Source organism: Phragmites australis, chromosome 4, assembly GCF_958298935.1.
Source record: "Phragmites australis chromosome 4, lpPhrAust1.1, whole genome shotgun sequence".
Classification (NCBI taxonomy): domain Eukaryota; kingdom Viridiplantae; phylum Streptophyta; class Magnoliopsida; order Poales; family Poaceae; genus Phragmites; species Phragmites australis.
Window position 1 is genome coordinate 16910782 of NC_084924.1, and position 12181 is coordinate 16922962.

Sequence of the window (12181 nt, forward strand, 5' to 3'; positions counted from 1 at the left end):
CCACCAGTTCGGACAGAGCCCTTTCGCGGGCGGTTAGCTCCGCCTCGTGCTTAGCGTTCTGCTCCTCCCTAGCAGCCACGGCCGCCGCTGCCTCGGCAGTCTCACCCTCCCGGCGGGACAGCAAGTCCTCCCGGGCGCCCAAGTCCGCCACCGTGATTTCGGTGTCGAACTCCCGGATGGCGACGTCCTTCTCCCAGCATCGGAGGTCCCCTTCGATGTTCTAGAGCTCTGCTGCCTAACGCTGGAAGTCGGCGTGAGCCCGGTCGGCCTCGCCCTCCCGATAGGTCAGGTCGGCCTCGAGGGCCTCCGCCTCCATCTCGTGGCTCGCGACCGCCTCCTCCCGCTCCTGCGCCTGCCTCTCCCTGGCAAGGTCCTCGGCACCCTGCTGCCGCGATGCTTCAGCCAGGCGGGCGGCGTCTTCTCACTCCCGCGCAGCCTCTGCGCGGGCGCTCCCCAAAACCTCCCGCTCCCGCGCGATCTCCGCGCGGGTATCCTCCAAAAGCTTCTGCTCCCGCACGGCCGCCGCGCGGGCCTCTTCCATGGCATTTTGTTCCTCCTAGTTGGCGGCGCGCTGCGCGGCGAGGCGGGATTCGAAGGTGCGCCAGGCGGCCGCAAGCTGCGCCCTCTCCGAGTCTAGCCTGGCGCACTCCGCTTCAAGCTGCTCCTCCTTCATGTCCACCGCCGCGCCCAGCCGCTCGACCTCCACCTGGACACACTCGATCGCGACCAGGAAGGGGTCGGCAGGCCAGCCGGGCGCCGGTTGGGCGCTAGGTTCCCCGCGAGCCTCCTCCGGGGGGTTAGGGGACCCCGAAGGTTGCAACGCCATCATCCGCCCCAGGCTCGGCACGCTCGGGGTAGGTTCGACCAGCGCCGGGGGCTCGGGCGACGGTTGCGTCCCCGCCTCGGCCGCCACATCCACTGGCCCTGACGCGGCCGCTGCTTCCACCGTACCTGCCTCGGCCGCCGCGTCTACTGGCCTTGGCACGGCCGCCGCTTCCGCTGTCCCCGCCTCCATCACCACGTCTGCCTGCCTCGGCTCCGCCGGCCGGCTTGGCTCGGGTGCTAGCGCCGGCGCCGGTGCTCCTTCAACCTCGGCGGTGCCCGTGGGCGGCCTGCAGGAGACAGACGAAGATCAAAATCGAAGCTTAGTTCGGGTGAAGCGCGCCCAAGAAAGAACGAAGAATGAGACTTACGTGGTCGTAGTCCCCCGGTACTGCCATTTGGCCGCCGGGAGCCTGAACTCCAGGCCCGACAATGCTGGCCCGGAGTCCTCCCTTCTTCTCTTCCGCCGGGGGCTCGACGGGGCCGCCGCGCGTTCTCCGGGTGCCGGATCGGGCCCCATCCGAACGAAGCGCGGCTCCAGCACCGGGAACGCCGCCACCGCCGATGGCGACGACAGGGACTCTGGCACGGGAATATAGAGCCGGGGCGCTTCCCCCGGTCCTTCGGCGCCGCCTTCGCTCCGTCGTCGGCGGTGCCTCCTCCTTCGGTGCGACGGCTGCTGCCCGCAGCGGCCCCACCGCCGGCCTGTGGCTCACCGCTGGCGGCGCCCGGGCCAGCGGTCCGCACCAGGCTGCTCGCACCCCCCTCGCTGGCCGCCTCATCCAGCCCAGGGAGCTCGGGGGCCTCGGGGCTCCGGCCCCTCGGCCGGTCGACGAGCCCCTGGGCGTCGAACTCCGGCAGCCTTGCCTGGATCGTTGTGCGCTCGGGGTTGGCGCAGAGCGCCATTTCCGGCCACGGGAGCTCCGCCTGGCTCGTGTCCACCACGCCGGTCACCACCCGGATCATGCCCCTCAGCTCCGCTGGGCCTAGGTCCCAGCTTGCGCCGATTTGGGTCCGGGTGATGTTTTCGGGGCCGGTGTAGAGCCAGCACGGCCGGGCCCGCTCCCGCAGGGGCGCCAGGCGGCAGCGTAGGAAGTCCGCCACCACCATCACCGAGGTCAACCCGGCGTCACGCAAGAATCTGATGCGCTCGAACACCGGCTCCAACCTCACGTCCTCCGGCAGCGGCGCCTCCAACATCGACTTCTGGGGCTCTGCCGCCACTTCCGGTAGGGCAAGACGGTCATAGGGGTCGACGTCGACGAAGAACCAGTCCCGCCGCCACTCCTCCCACTTGCTTCGCAGCACCTGGGGGATGTACCGCTCCCCCATGCCGTCTCGCAGCCGAAGATTGCAGCACCCCGCGACGTCCGCCGTGGAGTACCCCCTCTTCTTCCCGGCCGGTCGCAGGACGAAGAAATGTCAAAGAAGTGTCATCGAAGGCGCCACTCCCACGAACATCTCGCACAGATGCGCGAACACCGCCAGCACGACGTCGGAGTTGGGGCTCAAATGCACCAACTGCACGCCGTAGGTGTCGAGGACTTGGAGGAAGAATGTCGAGAACGGCGGCGCCAGTCCCGCCGCCATGAAGGACGTGAATAAGACGATGCGCCCGGGGATGGTCGTCGCCGGCGTCAGCACCGAGGCCTCCTGCTGGCCCTCGGGGACCAGCAGCTTCCTGACTTTCTCCGCCGCCTCCTCATTCTTCAAGCGAGACTCCGGCAGCACGCTGTCCGGAGTCCTATCGCGGCGGCTTCCTCCGGCTCTCGGCATCTCGTCGGAGGGGGAGGTTGTTTGGGTGGTGGACAGAAAGAAAGAGAAGCACTCTGATCGCCTAAGGGATTCTAGGGGCTCAGGAGTGCGAAGGAAACGAGAGCAAGACCGCAAGATGGCGTAAAGAGGGGGGCAGATCGATCCCCTCCCCCTCTTATATCTCAGAGAATTCAAACGTCCCCTGCCAACGGTGCACTCGACGGGACGATTTCCTCGGTCAACGCAACTGCCAGGCGAATCTCCCGCTGGTCGTGCAGTGTCAGCGGCTGCCAGGCGTATTTTCCTCGATCTGCGCGGCAGCCGCGCGTGCCGCCCGTCCTGTTGTCATGCCCTTCGGGAGTTGTGTGGACGCGCGTCCACTCGTCTCCCCGTTGGGACGTACCAGAGGCCCAGATCTAAAGGGCCACCTCTTGGAAGCTTGCCATGTGGCGTCCGCGCCAGCCTCGACCTCGTTCGCGACGAATGGCCCATCCGCAGTCTCCGTGCCATCGCCTGCCAATGGGCCCGGGGGCTACTGTCGGTGTATCAGGAACCGGGGGTCCCTGAGTCCCGAGGCCAGGCCGGCCATTCACCACTTGTCGCCATCCCGCGAGGTCCCTCCTGTGGGGTGAGGAAAGTTCAAGTCCTGGGAGAAGGTGCTCGGGGCCACAGTCACTGGTTCCCGAGCACCCCGGTTCCCCGATGATCCGTAAAGTCTAAGTTCCGGGAAGAAAGTGCTCGGGGAAGTGCGCGGTCACCCCCGAGCACCCTAGTCCCCCGACGATCAGAAGAGCTAAGTTCTGGGAGAGAGTGCTCGGGGTCTGCGTGCGGCAGCCCCCGAGCGCTCGGTTCCTCGAGGGTCAGTGTGAAAGTGCTCGGGAGAGAGTGCTCGGGGCTGCACGTGGCAGCCCCCGAGCTCTCGGTTCCCCGAAAGATCTATGCAAAAGTTCTCGGGAGAGAGTGCTCGAGGTTGCACGTGGCAGCCCCTGAGCACTCGGTTCCCCGAAAGTTCGTGCAAAAGTGCTCTGGAGAGAGTGCTCGGGGTTGCACGTGGCAGCCCCCGAGCACTCGGTTCCCCGAAGGTTCCTGCAAGAGTGCTCGGGAGAGAGTGCTTGGGGAGGTAAACAGTGCCCCTGAGCACCCGGTACCCAGAGGGCAAGGATAGGCATTCTCGGGAGAGAGTGCTCGGGGAGGTGAACAGTACCCCCTGAGCACTCGGTGCCCCGACGACCAAGAAAGGCCCCCGAGGGGCCCGCCGATGAGGTGTCAATCAGTCAGAGGTCCGAGGCCGCATTTAATGAGCGTGCGTGGCCTAATATCCCCAACTGCTCCCGCCGCAGTGTCAGTTCCTACCAGGCTTTGACAGAGAGGCGTGGGGCCATTAATTGCACGGGTCCCGTCCCGTATCATCCGGTGTGTCTCGGGATAACATCGCCAGGATCAAGGCATTCCGCCTGCCGCCCTGCCGTGGCAGAGGAAGAAGACAGGGCGGGCACGCCGGGTTGCTCTGTGGCTGCCCGGTGGGCCCCCTCTACGGCGCCCGTTGCTAGGGCGTTTATGGTGACAGGTGACCGGGCGTGCGCCGCGTTTTCCACCCCCCGGTCACTTCACCCAAAATGAAATGATGACGCCTTTCCCAGTCATGGCGTCTTGGAACTTGTGCCCCCTCCTTCCCGTTTGGGGCATGTCGTAGCCGGCGAGTGCTTAAAAGAGCCGGCAGCACAGAAGAGAGGGGAGACTCTGAGACCAATCCGAGATAGAAATCGAACAACCTGACGAGCGAACAAGCAATAGAGCAAGAGACTGCAAGCATCGAACACAGAAGCACCAAGAACCGAACCATAGTCCCCGCCCAAGAACAAGGAGTCTCAAGCTCTTAGGTAGACAAATATTCTTGTAACCAGCAACATCCTTGAGTGACTTCCTCAGGACAGTCATTATATCCATACAGGAGTAGGGTATTATGCCCCCGTGCGGCCCGAACCTGTCTAAATTTCGGTGCATTTACTCCTCTTTGCACTAGATCATCACCCCCACCACGGGCCATTACATTTACTCTCATTCATCTCTCCGACGAATTTATTCAGAATCATCCCCCCGGCCGAATCTCTAAAAAGGGGTCTATCGGGATCCCTGCGATAGGAGTTAATCCTCCGACAGACGCGCTCGAGCACGGCCCCACTGACGTCCTCCGTCGGGAGAAACAAGTCGCGCTGCGTGAGACCGACATCGACATAACGTCGCTGGCGCTCGACGCCTGGGAGCAACAGATCGCGCGGTGGGAGGCGGATGCCGACTTGGCATCGTCAGCACTCACCGCCCAGGAGGAGCTGGTCGCCAAGCGGGTGGCCGACCTGGCTGCCCAAGAGCAGGCCGTCAAAGCCCGGGCCGAGCAGCTGGAGCGAGCTCAGACCGAGGTGGCCGCCCAACGCCAGGAGGTCCCGACAGTGAGGGGCATTCCTATCAACGCCACCGACAACACCAGCCTTGAGGCCTGGCTGAAGAACGCCGAGGACGAGCTTGAGATCGTCCTCTCAGAGCAGACGAACGTGAAGCTGATGATGCGGGACATCCATCAGCAGGCACGGGACTCCGTGGAGGCAGTCGGGCTTGGGCGCGTGTTCGTGGGTGACCAGTTGCTGGATAAGGAGTCGATAGGCCACATCACCCTCGGGTTCGCAGAGATCTCCCGGCGCCTCGAGGCCCTTCCTGCTGCTGTCCAGGAGCTGGTGACCCGGGAGGGGCGTGCACTGGCCCAAGGAGTGGCCGAGACCCCGTGTTCCCGCTGGAGCCAGCCCAGTAGGGCGTGGTTGAGGCGAAGGAAGCCACCGCCCGGGAAGCCATCCGCGACGTCACCACCGAGGTGGCGGCGTGTTTTGTGCGGGAGCCGGGCCCGAGCAGCGACAGCAGCAGCGACGCGTCCTCTCCTCCACCTGAGCCTGTAGATAGTTAGTGTTTTTTGTTTTTTGGAATGTTGTAAATATGGGAGTGATCCCGTCCTGAACGGTTCCTTTTAATATAATAGAAACCACTCTTGGGATCAAAACTTCGCTCTATACTTGCTCTTTATGTTGTTTGCTTTTTGCTTGACGTCCCGAGAGGCACTGACTGGGTCGAGCCCGGCAATCTTCCCCCGAGAAGTTAGATTGCCCCGACCACTCGTCGTTCGAGCAGTGGGACCGCCCGAGCGTCCAGCCCCCGAGCCCTCGCGAGTGCGTAGCTGCTGAGTCAAAGAGACATAGAGAAGAACTTCTTTGCTCGGGAGACAGATCCACCTTGCACGGTACACGCCACAACCAGTAAACAATTTACACCCTGCGACCTCTCAAACGAATAGACCGGAGACGCGTGTGGGCCGAAATGCGACCAAGAGTCCCCACGGTTTGGTGGTGTCCGGGGTAGGACTGACCAGGCCAAGCACCGACAGCCCGCCCCTGGGGTCTAGGCGGTCCCGACCACTCTATGTTCGAGCGGTAGGATTACCCGAAAACCCCAGAGGCTCGGTAGTGCTCGGGGTACTGCTAAGCCGGCCGGGCACCACGGCCACCATAAAGGACCTAGGTCAGCCATCGCCGCCTGTACGGTATACCAACTACTATCTGTTTTTGTCGTTCCAGAAAAGCTAGCACGTGGGCGGGGTTTTGCGCGCGAGGAGACTATCTCGCCGAACAGATTAGCATGCAAGGGACCCGAGGATAACTCAGGAACTATAGTTTACTACGTATATATGAAAGGAAATTCATATAACTTTAGTAACTCACCGGGTAGGTGTCTGCCTTCCAGCCGACTGGGCCAGGGAAGGGTAGATGTCCTAAGCTCGGGGCACCCGGGAACATGGGTCCCTCATTCAGAGAGTCTAGGCCCCCACGACATCCTTTTAGCACCCGAGTACTGGAAACCTGGTAATAGAACCCGGGGCCTAGGTGGTCCCTACCACTCATATTCGAGCGGTAGGATTGCCCGAGGACCCCAGAGGCTCGAGCAACGCCCCGGGCACTTAGGCCCTTGTGGTCGGGCTGCTTGGTTCTCGAGCATTGATCTGTAAGCTTGAAAAACAGACAAAGATGCTTTGCTTGGTGTGCTCTGTTAGTACGGTACTCATTATAGACTGCTCTCGTTTTTGACCCGAGACCTCTCGAATACTCGGACCGGCGAACTGTATAGACAGAGACATAACCAAGAGGTCCAATGATTCGGTGGTGCCCCGGGTAGTACTGACCAGGCCAAGCACTGACAGCCCGCCCCTGGGGTCTAGGCGGTCCTGACCACTCATGTTCGAGCGGTAAGATTACCCGAGAACCCCAAAGGCTCGGTAGTGCTCGGGGTACTGCCATGCAGCTGGGCACCACAGCCTACCACAACAGACTTAAGTCAGCTTTCACTGCATGCGCGCATACCGACCGGGATCAGTTTTTATCAACGAGAAAAATGAGAGAGCGTGTTTTTCTCGCACAAATCGAGCATCTCACCAAAAAGATTAAACATATGGATTCCAGAGAAAAACTCAGAATAAGAGTGTATATTGACAAATTGTACAAAATTTCTAACTTACATGTTTGGTGGCAGCCCCCGGCCAACTTGGGCAGGGGGAAGGCCCCTGTCCTGGTTGGCCCGAGCACGAACATGCCGACCTAGGGATAAAACTTGCGCAGATGCTCGATGTTCCACGTGTTTGGGAGAGGCTGCCCGTCCTCTGTGGCCAGCCGAAATGAGCCTTGTCGCGGGGCACTGGTCACGATGAAGGGGCCTTCCCACATAGGGGAGAGTTTATTTTTTCCTTCGTGAGTCTGGGCGCGTTGGAGAACTAGATCCCCAACCTCGAGTGACCAGGCCCGGATGTGGCACTGATGATAGAGCCGCAGGCTCTGCTGGTATCTGGCGTCTCGGACGGTGGCTCATCGCCGACGCTCCTCCAAGTGATCGACGTTGTCACGTCTTCGTTGTTCCTGTTCGCCTTCTGAATAAGCATTCACCCGAGGGGAGTCGAGTGTGAGCTCGGAGGGGAGGTGAGCCTTGTGAGCTACCAAACAGCTCTACCTTCTTAAACTAAAGAGCGGGGAACTAGTGGATAAAAGGGGGTTGGATACGCCCCTCTACCATATCTATACAAAAAGAATAGTCCATTTATACAGAATGGTAAAGAGGGCTCTTCTACGATCATCAATTCCAGAAAACCATACAAATATTAAAGGGTATTTTATCCTTACAAACTGGATCTTGTTGCACCCGATAACAAACATGCATAAACCATTTCTCGAAGTATGTGTCCGGATAGCCCAAAGTCTTGATAGTTAGCTCTAGGTCTTCCGGTTAAAAAATAACGTCGATGAAGGCGTGTAGGTGCACTATTACGTGGTAGGGATTGCAATTTTTCTTGCATTTTTCGTTTTTATTTAATTTAATAGTCTCTATGATTTTCGATGAATGAGCCTGTGGTAATGCTTTTATCTCTATTCTATGGACCAGCGCCTCGGCGCCGTAAATGAGGAAGAACGGCGTCTCCCCTGTGGCCCGGCTTGGCGTGGTTCGGTTGGCCCATAACACAGCAGGCAACTCGTCGATCCACCCTTTCTCATGCTTTGCCAGCACGTCATAGGTTCGGGTCTTGAGCCCCATCGGTATCTCGACATTTGCATGCTTGACTTGCTCGTTGCTCTGAGGATGAGCGACAGAGATGAAGCAGAGCTTAAAGCCGAGGTCCTCGCGGTATTCCCCGAACAGGGCACTTGTGAACTGGGTGCCATTATTGGTGCTGATTCTATTCAGGATGCCGAAGCGACTTGTGATACCGCGGATGAATTGGATTGCCGTGTTCTTGGTCACCTTGACAACTGGGACCGCCTCCGGCCACTTGGTAAACTTGTCGATGGTGACGTGAGGTACTCATAGCCCCCGATTGCTCGGGGAAATGGACCCAGGATGTCTAGCCCCCAGACCGCGAAGGGCCAAGACAGGGGGATGGTATGAAGAGCCTGAGCTGGCTGGTGAATCTGCTTTGCGTGGAACTGGCACGCCCTGCAGCGCCAAACCAGCTCGGAAGTGTCCTGGAGGGCTGTAGGCCAGTACAAACCTTGCTGAAAGGCCTTCCCGACCAGCGTGCGGAATGATGCATGGCCACCGCACTCGCCCTCGTGGGTCTCAGTGAGGAGCTCACTGCCTTCTGCCCGGGTGATGCATTTCAGGAGGACATCGGCTGTGCCGCGCCAGTAGAGATCCCCATCTATTATGGCATAACGTTTGGACTGTCGTGCAATCCTCTCCACACAGGCATCATCCCCGGGAAGGATGTTTTCTTTCAAGTACCCTCGGATCTCGTCGATCCACGAGGCATCTTGAGAACCACCGGCAAGCGCAGTGCACTCATCGGGCGGCGACACCCTGACGGGACCTCCCGCTGAGGGTGCTGCCTGGGTTCCCCCAACTAGGCTTGAGGGTTCCCCTTCATCCTGGTTGGCAGGCAGGACGGACGGCCGTGCGAGCCTTTCTTCAAAGGCTTCGGCTGGGGCGAGCACCCGGGCAGAGGCCAGGCGGGAGAGGTCATTGGCCAGAGCGTTGTCGCGGCGAGGTATGTGCCGCAGCTCTAGGCCGTCAAAATGCCGCTCCATCCTCCTGACTTCCACCATGTACGCCGCCATTTGTGGGTCTGCGCACTGGTATTCCTTGGATACTTGGTTGACCACCAGTTGGGAGTCTCCCTTCACCAGCAGCCGCCGGATCTCGAGGCCCACCGCTGCACGGAGGCCAGCGATGAGGCCCTCATATTCCTCCATATTGTTGGTCTCTCGGAAATGCAGTTGCACGACAGATTGGATTACTTCACCCGTTGGGGTGGTGAGCACCACTCCAGCCCCCGCGCCTTTCAGCGTGAGGGAGCCATCAAAGTGCATGACCCAGTACCTGGGCCCATCTTGCCCGGGATACGTGGACAACTCTTCATTGTCGATCTCCGAGACCGGCATCCACTCTACCACGAAGTCGGACAGAACTTGGCTCTTGATTGCTTGGCGGCTGACGAAGTGCAGATCGAATTCTGCGAGCTTGACCGCCCACTTGACAATGCGCCCAGTGCCTTCTCGGTTCCGCAGGATCGGCCCCAGTGGGTATGTGGTTACCACCGAGACCTTGTGCATATGGAAGTAGTGGCGCAGCTTCCTGGAAGCGATGAGCACCACATAAAGCATTTCTGGGCTTGGGGTACCTTGTCTTGGCATCTCGGAGGACTTCGCTGATGAAGTAAATCGGTCGCTGTATACGGCGAGTTCAGACTGTGGCCTCGCCCGAGGACTTGTCACAGCCCCCGAGCTCGGTGCAGTGGTCGGGGCCGGCCGAGGTCTCGGGCTCGACTCCCTGGTCGGGAGGAGCCGTGGTGTCAGGCTCAACTCCCTGGTTGGGAGGAGTCGTGGTCTCGGGCTCGACCCCCTGGTCAGGAGGAGCCCCGAGACCCGAAGTCTGCTCGGGGATGGCTGGGAGCTCGGACCCAGCACCTTGCCCCGAGCACTCGTCACGCTCTACCACCAGTACCATGCTCACAACCTGAGGAGTGGCCGAGACGTAGAGCAGTAAAGGCTCGCCCTCGGAGGGGGCACCAGTACGAGCGGTGAGGTGAGATACTTCTTCAAGTCCTGGAAGGCCTGCTCGGCCTCCAGTGTCCAGTCAAAATGACCGATCTTCTTCAGCAGTTTAAAGAGTGGGAGCCCTCGCTCCCCGAGCTTGGAGATGAAGTGCCCCAGGGCTACCATGCAGCCAGCGAGATGCTGGACCTCTTTGAGTCGGGCCGGGGGGCGCATTTGCTCGATGGCCCGGATCTTCTCCGGACTGGCCTCGATTCCTCGACTGGAAACTAAGAAACCGAGGAGCTTGCTCGCGGGTACCCCGAAGACGCACTTCTCGGGGTTGAGCTTCAGGTGGGTGGTGCGGAGACTATTGAAAGTCTCGGCTAAGTCTTCCACCAAGGTGGCCCAGTCTCGGGACTTGACCACAAGGTCGTCGACATAAGCTTCGACGTTGCAACCAACCTACGTATTAAGGGTAATGCGCACGGCCCGCTGGAATGAAGATCTAGCGTTGCGCAAATCAAAAGGCATTGACACATAGCAATAGGTCCCCACCGGGGAAATAAAAGATGTTTTTTCTTCATCCTGTTTGGCCATGCGGATTTGGTGATAACCCGAATTTGCATCTAAAAACACAAAAGATCGCATCCTACAGTGGAATCTACAATCTGATCTATGCGGGGTAAAGGAAAAGGATCTTTTGGACAAGCCTTGTTAAGGTCGGTGTAGTCGACACACATCCGCAGCTTGCCGTTGGCCTTCAGGACGACGACTGGGTTGGCCAGCCACTCCGGGTGGAGGACCTCTCGGATGAATCCAGCGTCGAGGAGCTTGCTGACTTGCTCCCGGATGAACTCCTGGTACTTGGGCACCTGCCGCCGGATCTTCTGCCTCACCGGCCATGCGTCTGGTCGCACAGCAAGGTGGTGCTCGATCACCTCCCTAGGGATCCCAGGCATATCGGACGGCTGCCATGCAAACACGTCGACGTTAGCCCGGAGGAAGGCGACGAGCGCGCTTTCCTATTTGTCGCCCAGGTCACCACCGAGTCGGATGACCTGGGACGAGTCTTCGCCCACCACGACCTCCTTCGTGGGGATGGAGGCGTCGGCGGCGAGTCAGGGTTTGGATGAAGAGGGTCCTGGGCCCCCTGGGTGTCCTTCGACCTCAGCCCGAGCAGAGACCAAGGTCGAGTAGAGCTGCTTGGCGGGGGAGATGGCGCTGCCAGTCTCGGTGGGCACGGAGATGGGGCCAGCAGGGCCCAGCATCTTGACCGTGAGGTAGGCGTAGTGCGTCACCACCATGAATTGGCCGAGCGCCGGGCGCCCGAGGATTGCGTTGTAGGGGAAAGGGACTTCCGCGACATGCAAGATGACGTTCTCTGTCCGGAAGTTGTCCCGGCTCCCGAAAGTGACGGACAGCTCGACCTGCCCAAGGGGCAATGTATGCCCCGACGTCACCCCGTAGAAGGGGAGGGACGGCTTTAGGCGCCTCGAAGGCACCTGTAGCTTCTTGAAGGTCTCCTGGGATAGGAGGTTTAGGCCCGCACCCTTATCGATCAGCACCCGGCTGACCTTCACATTACAGATGCTGGAGGACACTACCAGAGGCAGTCGCCCCACCCCTGCAGTACTCGCGGGGTGGTCCGCCAGACTGAAGGTGATCGGGGTCTCCGACCACTTTATAGGCCTTGCGGCCACAACGCCCGGGGTCGCCGAGCACACCTCACACCGCATCGTCTTGACGCAGCGATGAGAGGAGGGCATGTACGTGCCTCCGTCGATGAAAGCAACGGTGTGCTCGGGCTCTTGGAACCCGAGCTCTTTGTTTTCGGGGGTGGCCTTGTCGTCTCCACCCCTGCGGCGCTCCTCACACTCCTTCTGGCGCCGCTCGACGAGGCCTTTGACCGACCAGCACTCAGTGAGGTCGTGCCAGTCAGTTTGGTGGATCTCACACCACTTTCTCGGCTCGGGCCTCGCGGGAGCGGGCTTTTATGTCGACAGCTGCCCGGCGTGCCGACCTGCGGGTAGGGCCCTCCGCCGACACGACAG

At 60.4% G+C, this 12181-nt stretch overlaps 1 protein-coding gene across 1 annotated transcript; it reads right to left on the reverse strand.

Annotated features, from left to right (window-relative positions):
- Positions 1 to 556: 556 nt before the first annotated feature.
- LOC133914641 (uncharacterized) lies at positions 557 to 1728 on the reverse strand. The gene is made up of 2 exons (XM_062357703.1): positions 1676 to 1728; positions 557 to 1112 (listed from the first exon to the last, which is right to left on the reverse strand). The coding sequence occupies exons 1-2, from the start codon at positions 1726 to 1728 to the stop codon at positions 557 to 559; spliced, it is 609 nt and encodes a 202-aa protein (XP_062213687.1).
- Positions 1729 to 12181: the final 10453 nt, after the last annotated feature.

What these genes read in the sequence shown, in the direction of transcription:
- LOC133914641 (XM_062357703.1), bottom strand. Translation starts at nt 1,728, where the DNA reads ATGGCGCTCTGCGCCAACCCCGAGCGCACAACGATCCAGGCAAGGCTG. An exon ending in ATCCAGGCAAGGCTGCCGGA is followed by an intron (nt 1,113 to 1,675) that starts GTTCGACGCCCA and finishes TGTCTCCTGCAG; the next exon opens with GCCGCCCACGGGCACCGCCG.